The sequence below is a fragment of the Oculina patagonica genome, chromosome 3, assembly GCF_052425735.1.
Source record: "Oculina patagonica isolate OP01 chromosome 3, crgOcupat, whole genome shotgun sequence".
Taxonomy (NCBI): Eukaryota; Metazoa; Cnidaria; class Anthozoa; order Scleractinia; family Oculinidae; genus Oculina; species Oculina patagonica.
This window is the reverse complement of record NC_135760.1, coordinates 6,170,590-6,191,632: the sequence shown is the minus strand read 5'-3', so window position 1 is coordinate 6,191,632 and position 21,043 is coordinate 6,170,590. Positions and strand designations below refer to the sequence as shown.

Below are 21,043 nucleotides of genomic sequence, written 5' to 3'. Positions count from 1 at the left end.
TACGACGTACGTCGTGCAACATGGCGGCCATAGTCATCCGGGATTTTTAAAAGGTCCTAAACCGAAACGAGGCTTCGTTTTTCGCGCGCTTTCCGCGGCTCCCCGCGGATACACAACCGATATGTCACGTATAAAACTACAGCAGTCTACAGAGTTTAGAAGAAGAAACGGTTTGGGAAACCTTTCTTTCTGCATTTTCAAGCGTTTTTGGAGGAAAACTTTTTCCCTACAATTTTTCAAGCATTTTTGGAGGGACATTAAAGCATAAAGCTGAGTATCTATTTTTCATTGTTGAAGAGCTGCAAGCTGCTTTTGGCGTTGCTTAAAACTATTCTAATTTTGAATAACTAGTAATATATTGCAGTAAGTTGATTTTCTTTGGCCGTCAATAAAGTCGAATCCTAATCCTTTGCCGTGAGAGTTTATTTCTTATTGCTGTGAGTTTATTCCGACTTTTAGCCTTACATTTTCTCGGCGGAAGAAATTCATACAGTAAAAGTGACGTTATTCGAAGTGCTAAACGACGAAAAAGCAAAAAGCTCGAACAAAATAAATTTATTTATACTAAAATTGCTATGAAAAACGTGTTTACCCAATCTAGCTCGAGCGCGAGGTGAAATGAGTAGTTTAAAGCGCGAGTAGTTCAAACAATTATTTTGCTTTAGTGTAGCCCACTTTTACACTGAATAACTACAGTGAATAGAGATGATTTAGTGTACGTTAAAATTTGTTTAAACTTTGCACACGGTAAGAAATAAAAGATAAGTTTTAAATTTGCGTACGTGACTGAGCAACCCATTTCAGTGCGCCGATGTCAAGACAAATATAGGAAAGAAAAGTAAGACAGGAATATGCCAAACGATAAGAGGATCGTAAAACTATTTTCTATTCTTAGAAAGCAGAGAATAAGCTCTTAATTTTTTTGGCCATGAGTTGTATTAAAGCAAAACAATAAGTGGATCGTAAAACTATTTTCTATTCTTTAGAAAGGGCTGGAGAGAATAAACTCTTAATTAATTTTTAGGCCATTAGTTGTTCTGCCTCGAGATTATGATGGATTTATATTTATCTTGCACCTATGGGCAAGCGTATGCATTAAAGCTTTGACCGCATAATTATTTATCAAAATGAAAACATTGTTACTCCAGCAAAAAATAAATAAATAAATAAATAAAGAGGAGCTTCGCTTTTAGGCTTGCCTAAATCTATATATTACAAAATGGCAGTCACAGTGAGAGAAATGAATTCTGGGATAACTCGGTGCATTGTGGGATATATTTCGATCCTCCGATCACCCCAATTGCACAAACAGTTCCCTTTTAGTTTCTTATGCCCTATGTAAGAAGAACAACAACACAAACTAAATGTTTCATTTTGATGTTTCTTGTTCCAAAAAAATCGAATATTGAAATTGTCATTTCCCGTTAGTAAAAAGGAAAATTTAAAAGATGCCGTATTTGAATTAACAGCAGACAGTTTAAGACAAATGGGTTCAAACTGTCTTTCTGAAAAAATTGGTTAATTTGAATAAAGTTCCTGCTTACGACCGTAAACAACAAACGGAGATTGTACACAAAAAATAAGGTCTAAAAAAATTAGGTCTAAAGTTTGAACAAGAGTTGATCAGAAAATCGATCGTGGTTTGGGAACGAAAACTGAACGGAAATTGACCGATCACACGTTCGAATGTTAAATTGAAACAATTTAACTTTCAAGCGACTATCAACGACTTATAAAAATGAAAAATTTAGGCCTGAAGTTTGAACAATGAGTTCATCAGGAAATCGATCGTGGTTTGGTAACGAAAACGGAATGGAAACTGATTGGCACATTTAACCTCAAGCGACTATCAACGTCTTATGAAAATACGAACACATCTTAATGTCAAGCATGACAGGTGACGAGAAAAAAAAAGATTACCAACTACGAAATATTTTTTTGATCTATTTCAAAATTCTCATAACCTACATTGAAAGAAATATATGACAGTCTAAAAAAGGTTTATCATTATGATTCATCGCGCCAGTAGGCGCATAAGGCCGTGTGAAAAGGTTAGAAGCGTGATAAAGTTCGGGCTGATAATAGTTGATTTTGCCTGATACTGCACGTGTAACTTCTAGCTAAAGTTAAACTCAATGATTGGATGAAAGCTAACGCTAACCAATCTTGTTCCCATGGTCCTCTCCGCGACTGTAAGGCACTAGCCTAACTGCGCAATATCTGCGCATGCTCTGCAACTTTTGGACATTTCGTTTACACTGAGATGGAAGTAGATTTTTTTATTTCGGCTGTAGATAATTTCAATTGTTATAAACAAAATTAAAGGTACAAAAAGGACAGAATACAAAACAATTGTCTGAAGCTTTGTAGTTCGTTGATAATTACGCTTTTCGCTTATGTCAAGGGTTTCTTAGTTGTGACTCGGAAATATATTTCGCAGTATGTCTATAATAGCGTGTCGAATGTGTCTCATCTTTAAGCAGTATATAACAGGGTTCAAAGATGAATTGACAAACACTAGAGTCCATGAGTAAGGGTCAAAACTCTCCATAGCGATATTTGAATCAGAGACTGTCATTCTCGAAATCATCATGCAATATCCTGGCAAATAACAGAGCACAAACACGAGATATACGTAAAATGTACTGACTGCAGATTTGCTGAGGTTCGCAACATTAGTGGCGGCCATTTCTTCACAATTCCGTACTACTCGTTGTACTTGCAGGGATCGAATGTGATTTCTGTGACGTCGTACGGTTAAATAAATGTTATAGTAAATGATTGTTGTACAAATGAAAAAGAGACCAAAGAAAATAGCGACAAAAATCGTCATAGGCTGAGTAACATTCACCGGCATCCACAACTTAACTGACGAAAAAAATGCGCTGAAAACCCATGTGGAGATCACCACAGCAACAACACGCTTGTGAGTCACAAGTTCCTGATATCTGAGATGAAGATGAATTGCCAAGAATCTGTCCAGACTAATGAGCAAAACACCAAAGAACGAAGCGCAGGAAAACAGATTCATAATGATCAAAAACGTGATCTGCATTGTATAAGCTGAATTGCTTTCAATGTTTTGCTGTAAACGCTTGATCAGCAATATGATGTAGTAGGGTTGTACCACTAAACCAACACCAAGATCAGAAACAGCAAGACTCAGGAGCAATGTTTTTAGAGTCTTTGGCAACGACGAGGTTTTTCTCATCGCTTGAATTGTAACAACGTTCAACATGATGGCGGTGTAGGATGAGAAGGCGTTAAGCACGCAATTGGCGATGTAGGACGAATAGAGGACACCAGCTTTATGCATTGTATAAAACTTTCAATAAAAGGGAACACAATTTTTTGTGTGAAATTTTCCTTCAGGCACTTTTCTAGCGCACGCGATAGTTTGTGTTGTTGTAGTCACAGCCGAAACGCTTACCACAAAGATTGGTGTCATAAGATGGAAAACATTCGTAATAATGATAAACTGCATGCAAGCCAACCTTTAAAGATAAGATGCGGTAGTAATGATGACACATGTCATTTCATTTGAAGTTTCGTAATCGTATATGTGATTTTAAGGTAGTGATAGTGAAACATTGATTTAACCTCGGGACATTTCGTCTCTATCATGACATTAATTTTATTCTTATTAGCTTAAAGAAGTAACGTTATTGACAGCGTCTCTTTAAAAAGATTGGCCATTTGTTCAAGTTTGATTCGTGAATCGTCCTCACTAGTCGTACTTTTTTGGTATTTTTGGTATTATTTCTTCCAATGAAAGTAGTTTTGTAGTTTTGTACATCAAAGAATGGTTTAAAGTTCTTTAAAAACCCAAGTGCTAAAAAGGTTGAATGTATATTAGCTTTGATGCTTTATCGAAAGGAATTCAGAATTTTATGTTTTTATGTAAAATAGGACGCTGTCTATTGTTTTAGAAGGTGCAACCAAACATTTAGATATGATTTCTTAGTCCTTTTAAAGGACTCAAAGTTTGAGTTGACTTAACTCAGTTTTTTCTAGTGGTAAAAAGTTAAAAAATAACACATAAAGCTAGTATGCATTGACAATTATCGATTAAAACACTGACTTTAATTTAACTATAAGTAAAACTAACAGAGCAAAAATTGGATAGCAACCGAAAAAATAGCATGACAGCTGCTAATTATGTATAAAGCCATTAGTTGTTAAAGAAAATATATCTTAAAATATTTACATATAGGTAACTCTAAAAACAAATATATTAGCTAAGCTTTAACCTTTTAACCCCTGATAGCGTATCTGATATTAACCACTACACCGAGAAAAGTACAATAAACCATAGTATAGTTTAGGGAAACCTTTTCTTTACTTTCATTTACTGTTTTAAACTATTTCTTCCAAGGATGTACCGTCATTCTTATATTCTTCTTTTCCAATAGGGTTTACGTAATACACTGATCAAAACCTTTGAAATACTGCATCTTATATGAAAATCTGGTTTATATTTATTAACTTAGAAAGATAGACCAGCCGTCTTAATTAGAGTGACTCCACAAGCTCGTCATCGTGTTTAAACAAAGGTTATTTGATCTTATAAGATGCCGAATTTGAATTTAAATTTACGTGCCAGTTAAGCACGCAATTATTGTATACATTGAATTCTCGATATCTGCACAGCTCTTTTACTTTGTCATGCAAATAAGACAAAATAACCATATCACTGATATAAAACATTGATTATTTGGTCAATTGATTATTTGCCACACACTAGTACACTTTTGATGGTCAAATGCTTTCCAAAGTTCACTTTCCTTTAACATTCGAATTCAGAACACAAAACTTAGGACGGAAAACAAATTTTACATTGGGTTCTTTATGTATCAGGCTTGTATAGCTCCTAGACTTGAATGAGCATAATATAGTCATATTTGAATGTAAATGTTTTGAATGTTTACTACTAAGGCTTAAATTGAACGTGCTTCAACGCGCCATGTTTTTCTGAAAGCTTAACAAATTAAACTGCCCATCTTAGACATCTAGTTAGACTAGTTTTCATTTGAGGGTCGAAAGTAATTCACGTTTACTTTGGTTTTGCTTTTCTGCAACTGGTTGAGATTGGTCGAGAAAACCCGCGCCACTTTCTCAACCAATCAGAAATAAAACCAAAACTAATCGTGACTCACTCGCATACGTTTTCCCGCGCTTCGTGCCGGCTACATGTATTTGCTTTGAGTTTTGATTGGTTCACTGGATTGCCTATGTCCTTTGTAATTGCCTAGAATGATTACTTTTGTTTTACGACACTCAATTGAAAGTTATGTTTTCTGGTCCAAATAGAGTTGTTCTTAAGACCATATTTAACGTTCACATGTTGGACTAAAGAATAGCAATAAAGTTTGTACAATCAGGGTTTGTTAGAAAAACGTTCATGGTTTATCCAGTAAGGGAAATTAAAGTATGTAACATTTATCCATTTGGTCGACCGATCGTGCGCGAGAATACTTCATCGCAACAACTACAAGCGAAGATAAAATTATCATTAAAATCTCAATACATTATATTTTAAAGCCTGACGGGTAACGAGAAAAAAACAAAACAATAATTCCCTATTTCCTCGGGGGCGATAAATCCGTGGGAAGCAAATAATTGAGAGGGACTATTATTTCAAGTATATATCGCGACGTTTCTACATGTTTTGCTCACGCGCGAGCCGTCAATATTTCGTGGTATTGCCGTCTCACTTTTCCGCCCGATGCGGAAAATAGGCCATTTCTGAGTTACCCTTTGCCTCTGTTTCAAAACAAGTCTACGTACGAAACCATTTATATGAAAATAAGTTTCACCTACGGGTCCATTATCATGCAAATCAAACTCATTTTCATTTGAATGGTTTCGCACGTAGACTCGTTTTGAAACAGAGGCAGAGGGTAACTCGGAAATGGCCTATATTTTCGTCCTACGCCGTCAACATAATATATGCGGTATTGACACCTTAGCAGCGGGACGGCTGTACACAGGCTCTGCCGCCTCAAAATCGCAATTAGTTTTTAGTACCGCGATCCTCTTATAGTTTTGTTTATAAATTACGAGGCTGACGTGAATATTTCGTAGAATTGCCATGCCGTCCCACTTCAGGCCTGTAATTGGTTCTTTACTGAATTGAAATCGACGTCACTGCACTAAATTCGTTTGCTCACGTCACGTACGCACGTACGCATCAAATGGGTCATGAATGGTCCTTTAAACCATGCTCGGTTTTTAAGCTGGTGCTTACATGACAATTTTTGAAGAAGCTTTACAGTTTACACGGTTATTATTTTTTGCTACATCAAAACGTTAAATACGAATAAAATATTATAGGTACAAGCAAAATGACATTTTATAAAGTAATTGTCTAAAGCTTGGTGGTTCGTTTTTAGGTTGTTCACTAACGCCGACCAAACTGGAAATATATTTCGCAGTGTGTCCAAGATAGATTGTTGAATGTGTCTCATCTTTCAACAGTAAATAACAAGGTTCAAAGATGAGTTGAAGAACATCAAAGTGTATGAATACAATCTTAAACCCTCTATATATAGTATTTGGTTTAGAGACTATAATATGGATAATCATCATAAAATATGCTGGCAAATAACAGATCACAAACGCTAGATACACGTAAAATTTACCGACTGCAGAATTTCGCAGCCTAGCAAAATTTATCATTCTTGTTGTACCTGCAGGGCTTGAATTTGGTTTGCACGGCGTTTAACGGCGACATAAATCTTGTAATATAGAGCAGTTTTCAATTGAGTGTCGTAAAACCAAAACCAATGTAATTACTTCGGCCAATCACAAAAGACACGGACAATCCAGTGAACCAATCAAAACTCGAATCAAATACACGAAGCCGGCACGAAGCGCGGGAAAACGGGCACGAGCGATTCACGATTGGTTTTGGTTTTAGTTCTGATTGGCTGAGAAAGTGGCGCGAGATTTTAAAGCCAATCACTGAGCGTAGAAATTCAAAACCAAAGCAAACGCAATTTGCTTTCGACACTCAAGTGAAAACCGCTCTATAACTGTTGTAGAAATTAATCAAACCGATCCAGGTGTTTACACGGGACCTTTCTGAAACCGGTCCGGAACGGATCCATAACTGGACCTGCAAAATAGCACGTCCAGTGTTGGATCCGTTCCGGACCGGTCCCGTGTAAACATAGCCTGAAGAACGATGCGACAACAAATATATCCGTAACTATAAAAAAAAACTCGGGTCCCAGTTGAAGCGCTAAGTTGAAACGCTTTCAGTGTTTTCTGTAACCACTTGATCAGCAATCCGATGTAGTAAGGTTAGACCACTAAACCAACACCAAGATCAGAAACAGCAAGACTCAGGAGCAATGTTTTTAGCGGAGCTCCTTAGCGGCCCGTAAGGGCCGCAGAGCGGAGCACCATACCCATAAAAAAAACACATGAAAAAGAAAAACACATGAAATAAAATAGGAAACCTATGCATCCGAGTTTTCATGGTCATCATGGCTAGCGGCATGCCTCGCGGGCGCGTACGGCGTACGTACGGTGTTGCGCACATCCGGGATCTTAGAAGGTCTTGACAACTCGCGCAGTACTGGCGCGAAATAATTTTGCAGTGTGAGGTCTCTTGGCAAAGAAATTTTCAAAATTACTACGTATTTTTAAATCCTATTCAGCTAGTCTGAAAGTTAGAACTTGAGACAAACATATTTATTTTGGCTCCTTGTTATGCCGATGACTACAAACGAGAGCAGGGTAAACTTAACTTCGAGGAAACAGGGTTTAAGCGATTTGCGACGGAAAAGAGATCGCGAGAGATCCAGAAAACCCGGACAGAAAGCAGGCGAAAAAGTATAGCAAAGCGCTTGTCGAACCTGGTAGCAAAGTAGCGAAGAAAAGCGACTAAAATAGCAAGAGAGGTGCCGAGAAAACAGGCAAAGAAATAGCGGGGAACAAGGGAACGGAGATAAAACGAGCAGACGAGTGTACCTACTGCGGCCTGCTGGTGAAGGTGATGAGGTGAGTACAAAACTGCAGTGTTTCCGTCATTTAATATCTCTACGTTTTGTCTTAAGCTTACTTTATACGCAAACTAAGCTTATATTTACGGCACATTTTACTTGCTTTCGCCACTAAGCATTTGCTTGTGACATGAACAATGTTGAAAAATACTATTCGTTAAAATTCAGTTTTACCAGGTTTTACTGACCAAATAGGAGGATTTGATTATGTAAACAAATAATTGTTGGGCCTTCGAGGAACGAATTCACAAAGAATATCACTTCAACACATCTCGAAGAAAATTAAGCTTACGATTTTTAAATGCTTGTGATATCATATGATTCTTTTGTTTTACAGTGCTGGAAGAGCAGCTGAGATGAGAATGAAAGTGATGTCAGTTTGCACGAAGCACCTGGAATTTCGTTAACTCCAAGTGAAATAGATCGATTCAGTGTATGCAGTTTATTGATATTCATGATGGAGGTAAAATTACTGTTCATTTAGTCAGAGTAAATAAACTTCAGCTTCATTACTTAGCTCTTTCGTTCCCAAATATATTAAAGAATCCACTTGTCATGTAGTTCTGTTGACCATTGAGCGTTCATGTGGATTACATAACAATGTCAACAATTTTGAGATTTTGAGGTCTGTTTTGCTGGTTTCATTCAGAATGTCAACAGTAAATGTTATATTTGTCATAAAAAATTCATAATTTTGTTGTGGAATTTTGAAAATGCACACAAGAAAGGTTAATGACTACTGGAAAACTGGAATCTTTGTGAGTAAATTCATGCCATTTTAGACACTGTATGCAGCTGTGTATGGAAACTTATTATTAAATGTGTGTCTTTAAAAATCTTAGTATTACTGTTAAGAGAAAAGCTTTTAAGATGTGGCAATGTTTTTCCTATGCATGTACATGTATATATAGGGGTAGAGGGGAGGGGGAGTATTTAAAGGCCAAACCTTTTAATTAAGAGGGGGTGTAAGGGTTAGCAGTGATGCTTTGAGTTTATTAAAATATTTACAGTAGAACCCTGCTAACTCGAACTCTGAAGGGAAACGAAAATGAGTTCGAGTTAGCGGGGTTTCGAGTTAGAGGGGTTGATTGAATATTTTATTTGCCAAGTTAATAATTGATAGTTTACTGATTTTTAAGCACTTCAGTATACAGTACTGTGCAAATTGAACTTATCTTGCCAGAAACTCTAAAGCGACCACACATTCTTTTGATAAGAGTGGAAAATGGCTGTCAAATACATGATCTATTCATTGCTATAATCAATGGGCAACCGTTGCGAGTTGCAAGTTCCGGAATTCGAGTTATCAGGGTAAATTTGACCCAAATTTTGTTCAAGGGAAACAAAATTTAGTTCGAGTTAGCGGGGTTTTCGAGTTATCCGAGTTCGAGTTGACCGTGTAAAAATGACTGAAAAGTGGGGTCAAATCCAAGGGAAATGGAAGTGAGTTCGAGTTAGCAAGGTTGTTCGAGTTATCCGAGTTCGAATTACCAGGGTTTTTTCTGTAGTTGACTTCGCAGTTTAAGTTATCAGTAAAAAAAAAATAGTCTGTGCTGATACATCTCTGTTAAATATATAAGGTATCCTTTCGCATCCAGTGGTTTTGCTTCACTTTATACAAGCTTGCGTTAAGTGTTTTGTTTTATAAATTATTGATATTCATGCCAATTAATCAATTTTAATTTAATCTGTGGCATTTGACTTTTTTCAGGGTTAACATGAGTTTCAGAATTTGCAGAGCCACAGACACAAAAACAGAATGTGGACAAGGACATCAAAAGAAAACAGGAAGGATTAAGATTATCCAGCTTGATGTTTGGGTGTCTTCATGATGCTATTTTCAAGAGACTAGTAAATTACATGTAAATTGAAATCAAGAAAAGCTGCAAATGAGCAAAGTTTATATTTTAAATGTTAACGTATTTACAGTGTACTTCAGAAAACAACTTCTTGATTGACCTGTCTCTTTCACATCTTTTTAGATGTAACAAGGGCATTATGAAGTGATCTTTTTAAGAATATGCAGCCAAAACAGTAACAGCACAGGAGGACAAAACGGGGTTAAAACAAAGCTGTTCCACAGAAAAGCTGTTCTTCATGCACTTCCCAGCTCACTGAGAAAACGCACGATTTCTAACGAACGAGTCATCAGATTTTCATGAAATTTTACATGTTATACTTTATTAAGCAAGAAAACGGCTCACAAAAAAAGCCAGCTAGTTGGGTTCAATGTTTTTTCTCAGCCAGCTGGAAAGTGCATGCAGAACAGCTTTTCTGTGGAACAGCTTCGTTTTGTCCTCCTGACAGCAGAAATGAATGGGAGTTTAAAATTGCTATTTTCAATGTTTTGGCTGGTAAGAAACCACATGTGACCAAGCTAAAATCTCTTTGGTCGGTTAACATGACCTGTAAGTGTCCAAATATTTTGAGCCCTCGACTACACAGGACTTACATGTAGTTGTCTAATTACTGTATATCATAAGATCTTTGGTTGACCTTGGGGGAGGTAGTGGAGTTAAAAAGCAATGTAATAATTTGAATTTGGATTGGTAATGCTGAAATTGGTGGTACTGTAATTCTAAAGTATAGACGTTTAAAATCGTGATTGCAAGCAATATGCAATACCAATTTCATTCTTATGTACTGTATGCTGCATACAATTTATAAGAACAGCTATAATGTTAAAATTAGTGAAATATTCTAAAGCCAGATAAAATTTGCAGTATCCATTAGGTACCATCAAGCAACCAAATTGTGACTCATTTGCTTACTTTTTGAACTCCATGACGAATGGGCAACATGACTCCACAAAAATGTGTACAATACAGCATACAAATTTTTAAAAGAGCAGTCAAAGTATTGATGCTATATTTTTTTCTTGCATAGTTTTATACACAAGCAAACATGATTCTATTTTTTCTGCGTAATCAAAGAACAAAACTGAGTTTGAGACTCACAAACAATATTCTATCTTCCCAGAATTTTTGTTTTTTTATTTCTGTAAGTAAAATGAAACCCCTTAAGAGGAAGGGGACTCAAAAAGACATGTAAAAGTAAAAAAGGTGCTATCATCCTTTTTTTTTGGGGGGGGGGGGGTGGGATGGGGTTACCCTGTTCAGTGGAATGACAGAATGTCCCTTCTTTGCTTCCAGTTAGTTTCACTCCGGTTTGCTTGTAGTTAGGTTCACCCCTGTTTGCTCGCAGTTAGCTTTATTCATCCGGTGTGCTTGGGATTAGTTTTCACTCTAGTTTGCTTGTGGTTAGCTTTCACTCCGGTTTGCTTGGTATTAGCTTATGGCAATATGCTGTAAACCCTTTGCTACATGTATGACCTCTGCCATTTCCATTCAAAATTAAAATATAGGCAAATAGTGAAAATAAAAACGAATGAATGAAAAAAAGAAAATTAGCCTTATTCTTAATGTAGATGTATATTATTTCCTTTATACTCTAAATGTTAAGTGATTTGCCTAATTTACCACGTGATATGCCTATCTACCCCAACATGCAGCCCTACTACCCCCTCCTTATCTACATGAAGATTACATAATTACCCGTTTTGCAGCATAATTTCCCATCCAGACTTCTGGATGATAATGCTGTCGGTGGAATTAAAACGTTTTGATTGATTTTGTTTGTTCTCGGCTTATTTGGTGTTGCTGTATACGGTACTCCCATATAAGGGCTATACGGGTATGTGCTGCTCAACAGGGTATGCTTTTTGCCTCTCTGACTCTGAAACAGGGTATACAAATCACCCTTTTGACTGTGGAACACTATCAAGTTTAGCTATGAAACTCCGCTCCTCTCATTGGTTTATCTCCAAGCCACAGACAAAGTCAAGTGAGCGCTTTGTGATGTACGCTAGTGTTTTTATATCTATCTTCATATATTTTTCATTGTGGATATTGTCTGGAACAGGGTACCTATTTTGCACTGTTTGTCTGGAACAGGGTCGCAAATTGAGCCGTTTTTCTCTGGAACAGGTCCAGAGTCTCAGCGACTCAGTGGCACACCCCTCTAGTAAATTTTAGGGAGTACCCCTCCCCCCCCCCTGGGACACGGTAAAAAAAAAGTAAGTAACAATATTAATATTTATAAAAAAAATAAAACGAATATTATATTCTTAGCCTTAAAATTGTACAATGGCTTGAATTCAGGTTTCAAAAAAGTGCAAAATAATTAACTGGGGAGCTCCGCTTTTAGGCTTGCCTAAATCTATATATTAGCGGCTTCTGCAGCGATGAAGTCTTCCTTATCGCATGAATTGTGATAATGTTCAACATGATGGCAGTACATGTGTATAGGATAAGAAGGCGTTAAGAACGCAATTAGCGATAAAACCTTCCCGGCGCACGACATAGTCTGATCTTTGATGATATGACAGATCAAATGGTAACTGAAATCGACTTCCTTTCATGGTTTGATATAGTTTTATGTGATTAAAGTTCCATCTACTTGTCTGGTGTAAAAATGATTATTCAAATGAGAGGTTTTTTCCTCTTTTTAAGCAAAAGGCGCCAAGAACTCAGTTTATTTTTGTCTTGTATTTCTGTGTTAGTAAAACAAAACAAAATCATAACTGAAAATTTCTAGTTTCCTTTTTTTTTTTGCCCAAAATGCAATATTCAATATTCGTTGAGTTATTATTGCTAAGGTTTAAATATACCATGTTTATGTGAAAGTTTATAACACAGGTGTATATAACCTGTCAATATCAAAATTAACTCCATTGAAGTCTTCGAATAGCGTTCCTCTTTAAGACCGGATGCGACAACCGGAGATAGGACTAAAAATTAACAACAAAGTCTGTGCAGTGAGTAAATGGAAAACTACAAAATAAAAAAGGGAAAGAAAAGTAAATTGACGTGAGTTAATTTCACCGTAGACGTGCAGCAGTCAGCAACGCGCGCTGCCCAATTGTGATATACCTGCGTTTAGAAAAATGCGGGTTTGGGGTATTTCATTGCTAGAATGCGGAAGTGAAGTATAGGAAAAGTACGTGCCTTCTCTGTATTTCCCTGCTCTTCTTGCGTTTATGCGTATATGCATATCCCCCGCATAAAAGACGATTTTCTAAGCAGCTGTACACGGTTTTAATTTGTTCCTGTTTACATAAAAGCGTTAGATATGACTACAGATTAAAGACAAGAAAAAGGAAAGCATAAAAAGAGTCATCTGGATTATCTTAACTGAGTTCGTTGTATATCGCTATTTATATCACTTCAATTTTCTCAGTTGGGTCTTGCAAATGCATTTCGCAGTATGTCCATGATAGCGTGTCGAATGTGTCTCATCTTCCAACAGTAAATAAAAGGGTTCAAAGATGAATTAAGAAACATCAAGGACCATGAGTATAGGATAAAAGCCACTATAGTGCTGTTTTGTTCAGAGACTATAGTTTGGGTAATCACTGAACCATATCCAGGTAAATAGCAGATCACAAACACTAGATATACGTAAAATGTACCGACTGCAGGTTTTCGTAGCCTAGCAAAATTTGCCATTTCGTCATTCTGTGCTTCTTGTTGTACCTGCAGTGCTTTTATTTGGTTTGCATGGCGTCTTACGGCTTCATAAATTTTGTAATATATAACTGTTGTAGAAATTAAACAAAGACTGAAAATGAAAATAAAAGTGAAAACTGCCTGTTTAGAAGTTATATTCGTAAACGTCATAAATAGCGGAATAAATACACTAAAAACCCATATTGAGATCACCACAGCAACAACACGCTTGTGAGTCACAAGTTCCTGGTATCTGAGATGAAGATGAATTGCCAAGAATCTGTCTACACTCAGAGCCACAACACCGAAGAACGAAGCGAGAACAAAAACATTCGAAGCGATATTAAACGGGCGCCACATGGCAGTATAAGTTAAATTGCTTTCAGTGTTTTTCTGCAACCACTTGATCAGCAATCCGATGTAGTAAGGTTGCACTACAAAACCAACACCAAGATCAGAAACAGCAAGACTCAGAAGCAATGCTTTTAGAGGCTTTGGCAACGACGACGTCTTCCTTATCGCATGAATTGTGACAATGTTCAACATGATGGCAGTGTAGGATAAGAAGGCGTTCAAGACACAATTGGCGACGTATGGCTTCATTCATTTTGTTGAACGTTCCAAAAAAGAACGATTTTACTATATTCGGTAAAATGATTCAGTAGAAACCTTCCTGGCGCACGGGATTGTCTGATCTTTGATAATATGATGAAGTCGAGTTCCTTTCAATATGATATATGCGTGCACCAAAGTTCCATCTGTTTCCTTGATGTAAAAATGAATATTTAAAAGAGAGGTTTTTCCCTTTTATCAAGCCCCAAAAAATTTACTTTTATTTAGTGCATCTCGGTGTTAGTAAAATAAAACATTATAACTGAAAGTTTAGTTTTCATGTTATTTTTTCTAAAAACACAATATTGTAATTTTATTTCTAGGAAAAGCTATTAGTGCTTAAGTTTAAACATGCCATGTTTTTGTGAAAGCTTATAAAACAGATGTATACAGTCTGTCTACCTGAATATTAACTCCTTTGAATAGCGTGAGGTGAGAAAATCACCTCACGGTAAAAAAGAAAACAACTTACGACGAAAGAAAATCAACTTTCACCATTTTGTAGTCTTGGTGCTGACAGCCGCGGAGTCGTAAACAGGTAAAACCGGCATAAACTGCTTCAGCTGGCTTGCACAAGGGATTTAAATAACTCCTTTTATTACAACGTACCTATTTCTGATCTTCCCGTAAACGTTTTACATCTCTCACAATTTCACGGAATACAGGCGACTTTAGAAGAGATTATGCGATTTTGGACGAAAATTCTGTCTTGCTCGCTTTTCCTCGCGTTTCTTTCAACTAACACAGTGAACGCTGTGCAACACTGATTTTTGTATTGGGACTCCCCTCTCCCTCCCCAGAGTCCATACAGGCGGCTGGGTGGATAGACGCTGACGCGATCAACAAAATTCTTCGGCTTGATGGGTTTACCCAATTGTCTTAGCTATGGGGCTCCGCTCGCGCGCGCGGGAGCTCCACTAAAAAGAAAATACTGACTTGAATGAAAAGGAAACCCCTATTAGCCGTAGCTGTTTCTCATGCAGGTCTTCTTTTCAGATCAAACTGGAGTATAAAAATGTTGGCTTTCCACGAGGGGAACGAAACCGTAGTACCTGCTGAAAAGCTCCCGGAGCAAGGCGAAAGTAATAACAACAAAACATTAACCCAGGGGTAAGGGACAAAACACGATGCGACTGCAATTAGTCGCGCGTGCAAAATATATTTCATTACAACAGCCCTAAGCCGTGATCGACGTTTCATTAAAATATTAACATAAATACATCATATTGTCAGGCGTGTCAGGTGACGAGAGAAAAACGAAAACAAGCTATGAGCTAATAGTAAATGGTTTGAACTCAGTAGTATCAGTAGGTCGTATAGTGTGATCGTCCGGGTGAGAGTAGTTCTGAGAAGAACCGTTGTTGGTGACTGACGTTTCGACAACCTGAGCGGAAGTCATCTTCAGAGTCAAGTACTAACTATTTTCAACGACAAACTCTGGAAAGCTGGTACACAAACTTAGAACGTACGCCTATCAACAGATGTCAACAACTACCAGAACCTTACAAATGATATATTCACAACATAAACAGAACCGACAAACGGACCGCAAACAGAATGACACTAACAATAGACCGAACAGAACGACTTAATTTGACTAACAATAGACGGATCGAAACTGACTAATTATTGTTGACTTACAGCCAATAACATCACGGCTAAACTGACCAATCAACTTCAACGGACCAGACGTATAACATCATCGACTGACAACAACTTTTCACTCGACTCTGAAGATGACTTCCGCTCAGGTTCTCGAAACGTCAGTCACCAACAACAGTTCTTCTCAGAACTACTCTCACCCGGACGATCACACTATATAACTAATGAGATATTGTCTTGTTGAACCACCAAATTATCCCAACTAACATTAAAAGAAATGTATGGCTATTAGTAACGAGAATTGATATTTGGATCTTGGCTTTGAAATGGTTCTTTAAGAGGAATAAAGCAAGTGATGATAATAAAGTAGCCCACACATGTACACAGCACAAAAATTCACTTGGAATGAATTAAATTCTTACAGAATTTAACGTAATGTTGTATGACATCATTCTGATGTGCGCAGACATTTCGTTCTGAATAACATGGGAGGGAAAGTTTCATCAATGCGTAAAAGACGATTTACGGTTCCTTGCCGAAAGGATCATGTCACTAATTAAGATATCAATGCGTAAAAGGCGGTTTTCTAAGCAGCTGTACACGGTTTTAATTTGTTTCTTTCTACATAAAGAGTAGATATAAATAATAATCAAAGGCGTAAAGGAAAAGCGTAAATAGCATTTATTTGCTGTTTATTTTGAGTGACATGAAACTGAAGTGTTCCTCAGCTGTGACTTGGTAATATATTTCGCAGTATGTCCACGATAGCTTGTCGAATGTGTCTCATCTTCCAACAGTAAATAACAGGGTTCAAAGACGAATTGAAAAACATTAGAGTCCATGAGTATAGGACAAAAGCCACTATAGTTTTACTTGTTTCAGGGAGTATAAATTGGGCAATAATCATACAATATCCTGGCAAATAACATATTAGAAACACGATATAAACGTAAAATGTAACGACTGCAGATTTCCTCAACCTAGCAAAATTTGTCATTTCGTCATTCTGTGATTCTTGATGTACCTGCAGGGCTTGAATTTGATTTGTATGGCGTCGAACGGCGACATAAATCTTGTAATATACAATTGTTGTAGAAATTAAACAAAGACTGAAAATAACATTGAAAACTACCTCATAAGAAGTTCTATTCGCAAACACCCCAAATAGCGAAATAAATACACTGAACATCCATATTGAGATCACCACAGCAACAACACGCTTGTGAGTCACAAGTTCCTGATATCTGAGATGAAGATGAATTGCCAAGAATCTGTCTACACTCAGAGCCACAACACCGCAGAATGAAGCAAGAGCAAAAATGTTTGTGACGATGTAAAATGTGTTTTTCATTGAATTACTTTCAGTGTTTTTCTGTAACCACATGATCAGCAGTCCGATGTAACAAGGTTGCACGACTAAACCAACACCAAGATCAGAAACAGCAAGACTCAGGAGCAATGTTTTTAGCGGCTTTGGCAACGACGAAGTCTTTCCCATCGCATGAATTGTAACAATGTTTAACATTATAGCAGCATAGGCCGAGAGGGCATTAAGAACGCAGTTTGTTATGTATAATGAATAGAAGACATCTTCATTCATTATTAAACTTTTCAAAAAGACCACTCAACGCTCCTGTTGTAAAATTGTTGCCTAGGTTCGTTCCCGGCGCACGAGATATAGTTTTATCTTAGAAAAAGAAACGTAGAACGAACGGTTAAGTCTACGTGCTTGCTAGAAATGATTATGTATCTAACAAATTTCCATTTACAAACTGGATATTTTAATCGGAGCGGGAGTGCGGGGGTACCCCAAACATTTTTGTTCGGGGAGTCTCCGCCCTCAGGTCCAAATCCTTTCATTTTTTTTATATCATTTTAAACAGAAAATGAGACTCTTTTGGATACTTTCGATAGAAGGAAAGAAAAAGATGGTGAACTGTATGCATGTACCTAGAAGGGATACTACATATTTTTTTTAATTTTCACTTTAACGAATTGATGTTCGGCGAGACTGTTCAAGATATTTTTAAGTTCCTTTTAAATACCTGAATTACAGTCTTCCCTACTCTTTCTATGCTCCAACTCGTGGAATACCTACCCTTTTGTGTTCCCCTGAAATACCTCTAGCCTGAAAAAGGAATCCCTTTCGGGCGGAGCCTCCCCGTACAGAACACTATAGGGAGCACCCCCCGGAAGGTTTTAATAAATGGGCCCAAGTAATAAACTTGTCATAATAAAAAAATGAAGTTTGAACAGATGCCCAATAAAAATTTTAATTTGCAGTTTGTACATCGGATCATAAATGATTCCACTTTTTCAGTAATTTAACTTTTTCCTAAAAATAATAGCTAATAAACCATAACAAAAACCAAATCAGTGCAGTTTATTCACCATTTTAAGAGGTTTTAACGTTAAGGTGTTTATTCGCTAAAAGTTCAACACGCCATGCATGTCTCTGTAATATTTACCCAGGTGCATTCAACCGGTCTGTCTGAAATTTATTTAATTTATTTACGGATATAGGAGAAAAAATAGCAAAAATGTTGGTAAATGAAAATTGCATAGGAAATCGCGCGTTCAAGGTTTGAAAAATAGAGAAAGCGCCTTGAAATTGCGACTGGTTGCCTGTGCGAATAGTCTCTCTCATTGCAACAACCCACAAAACGGCAATTAACATGTCATCAAAATGTCAACACATTTATACATTGTCTAGCATGTCATGTCATTATTTCGGACATATTGAACCTACGTAATGTAAAAGAAATTTTACTTATCTTTCGCCAGGTTGACTTTATGCATTTCGTTCCTGCCTACGCGGCTTGAGAAAGTAGCAGCTCGGCGCTAAAAATAATAATAGTAACAACAAATCCGAGAATAAAAACTAGAGAATTCTTTCTTTTTAGCAGTGCTTATTTGGTCAACATATTACTTCTCCTTAAAATTCAATACATTTTCAAGAAGACAGGTAAGGAGAACCTGGAAAATCATCAACTGGCTTTTTTCCTCCAAATTCTGAAACACGAAAACTTCAATTGGTTCTGTTGAAGAAGGTCTAATGAACTACAAAATAAATATAAGAACGAAAAGTCCTCGAAATGAAAATATTAAAAAAGTCCAAATTTAATTAAATGTTATAATTGAAAAATATAATGCAAACAGTCCCAAACGAGCTTAGCAATTGTAGCTAATAATAAGTTTGTTTCCGGCCAGCCGTTTTTTGTCGTCGCGCAACCCTTCGGAGAGATCCATTTCGTGACTTATACACGAGGCATCTCAATCCAGTAACGGTGACCGCTGGAATGGGCCCTTTGCAGGTAACGGTTACATGGTACAAAATAACACCTTGCTGAAGGACAGGTACGCGCTGGGACATCCAAAATAAAGCGACTTCAACCAGTCACGCTTGACTTTCCTTCATTTTCAATGTCCCAGAGGGTAGCTTGTCCTCCAGCATGGCCGATTTTGTACCATGTGACAAAGGGCCCATCGGCATTCGATACAATTTGTAGGATAAGTTCGTACAACTTAGCTACTGGACAAATAGAGTACAGGCTTAAAAATATAATGAAACCATAAATGATATACAAACCTTGGCTTAATGGTCGGGAGCAAGTTGCTGCTAAATTCATCTTATATGTCTTGAGACGTCTGAAGCCTCCGGTTCTGCACGTCAAATGTCGTTTGTGTGCCGCTGAACATTTTTTCATTTCCACATAAAACACCTTTGTAAGGAGCATTTACCGATGGAAGATACATGCAAGCAGCAGGAAGATCAAACTCGCATAAATCTGTTCAAGCAAACAACAACTTTCAAGCTCGTGTGTTATCATTTTGGTGTGCGTTGAAACAGAATGAATTAAAATGTTTTGAAAATTTAATAAATATTTGCAATTCTAATCAACTCTGTTCGCGACTATTTTCCACGAGCGAGACTATGCGCGTGCAGGTAATATGAATATTAATAATTCGTTCTCCTATCCTTTAAGATATTTTGGCTTAGCTGTTATATAAAATAATATTATTGAGCAGGACAGCTACTAGAGTCAGGGAAAGCTCTCCGTGCCAATCAATTTACTTAGTCTTCAGACCGTATGCGTTTCTTCATCTCGCGGGTGAGCGCGAAGTAGAAGTAACAGCCCATGTAGGAAAGGGTCGCATGCCGCCCTACATCATTCTGTAACGCCATGAAATTTCGCGCCAAATTGAGTGAGCGTTAAAGTCGAGCGTCTGGGCCACAAGCTGAGGGAGATGCGGACCTTTTTTGAGGGGTAGGGTGGGGGGAGGGGGAGGTGTTCTGTTACCCCAAAAAGGGTTTAAAGAAGTTCTTGCACAAACACAAGTCGGAAAAAAAATCGAGCTCAGAAATATGGCCCACCCCCCCCCCCCCCCAAAAAAAAAAAAAAAAAAAAAAAAAAAAAAGAAAAAAAATAAGAAACAAAAATTTGGAATGATCCATCCCCAATATGGCTTGGGCTTCTATTGCTTAGCACGTTTAATTTCTTCTTACAAGCATCCCCCGAGTGTCTGCAACGAGAGAAACACCTCTCTTTATCTCGTGGAATATATAATGCCTATAGGAGTAGCGTGATATGAGACAGAAGTATCATAGTTTGGCTTCATTTTACTGGTGCTGTCACATAGTCTCAGTGTAATATCACCAAAACAAGGCGACAAATTGTTAAATTGTAGACAAAACCAACAGAAGTCGTTAAAACTAACTTTATTTTATCGCTCGCGACTTAAATACATGTAAGTAATGAACTGCGTGTGATGGAATGAAACGAACCTGCGGAAACTATAGCTAGAAAAATTATGAGTGCACGTTATACAAACATTAATTTATCAATTTAATCTCACGCATTCATGATGAAAACTGCAAGAAATCTACATGAAATGACCACTATTTTATCCTGAAATGGTGCACCAGTCATTTCAATAAGGGCACTATACTCTTTCTTCGGTTAAACACATCACGACACTTCAATGGGTTTGAAAACAAACAAACAAACAAACAGTGCGAACCTCGATTTAACGAACCTCTATATAACGAAGTCGTCGGTCTAACGAACAATATTCAGTGACCCAGTAATAGTGAAACATATGGAAAAGAACTCCGATTAAATGAAATCTCGTTATGGCGAACATACCGTAGAACCGTTATGCCCTGGGCTTATCAACTTGTGGTTGGGTGGGCTTAGCGGAGGGGCTTTGCGGAATGCGTCGCGGCCACGGGAGTGGTCGTCGTTTTTAGGTAAACCAACATGCCCTGTTCAGTCCGTCATTCGCGAGGGGGCTTCCGGGGGGCCCGGATGT

The 21,043-nt window shown here is 37.4% G+C and overlaps 3 protein-coding genes and 1 long non-coding RNA gene across 5 annotated transcripts; 1 reads left to right on the top strand and 3 right to left on the bottom strand.

Moving 5' to 3' along the window:
- Positions 1 to 2,334: 2,334 nt before the first annotated feature.
- On the bottom strand, positions 2,335 to 3,389 carry LOC144645603 (histamine H2 receptor-like). The gene has a single exon (XM_078505172.1). The coding sequence runs from the start codon at positions 3,314 to 3,316 to the stop codon at positions 2,411 to 2,413; it is 906 nt and encodes a 301-aa protein (XP_078361298.1). The 5' UTR covers positions 3,317 to 3,389; the 3' UTR covers positions 2,335 to 2,410.
- Positions 3,390 to 7,363: 3,974 nt separating this feature from the next.
- Positions 7,364 to 10,989, top strand: LOC144645602 (uncharacterized). Of its 2 annotated transcripts, none has more exons than XR_013569307.1 (3): positions 7,364 to 7,999; positions 8,347 to 8,472; positions 9,721 to 10,989. It is a non-coding gene; the product is annotated as an uncharacterized LOC144645602 (long non-coding RNA). The 2 variants fall into 2 exon arrangements; XR_013569306.1 differs by having other exon boundaries at positions 7,364 to 8,007.
- A 2,129-nt stretch (positions 10,990 to 13,118) lies between these two features.
- LOC144645606 (melanocortin receptor 4-like) lies at positions 13,119 to 14,202 on the bottom strand. Its single transcript, XM_078505174.1, has one exon. The coding sequence runs from the start codon at positions 14,117 to 14,119 to the stop codon at positions 13,244 to 13,246; it is 876 nt and encodes a 291-aa protein (XP_078361300.1). The 5' UTR covers positions 14,120 to 14,202; the 3' UTR covers positions 13,119 to 13,243.
- Positions 14,203 to 16,063: 1,861 nt separating this feature from the next.
- Positions 16,064 to 17,524, bottom strand: LOC144645187 (melanocortin receptor 5-like). Its single transcript, XM_078504675.1, has one exon. The coding sequence runs from the start codon at positions 17,328 to 17,330 to the stop codon at positions 16,455 to 16,457; it is 876 nt and encodes a 291-aa protein (XP_078360801.1). The 5' UTR covers positions 17,331 to 17,524; the 3' UTR covers positions 16,064 to 16,454.
- Between the last annotated feature and the right edge of the window lie 3,519 nt (positions 17,525 to 21,043).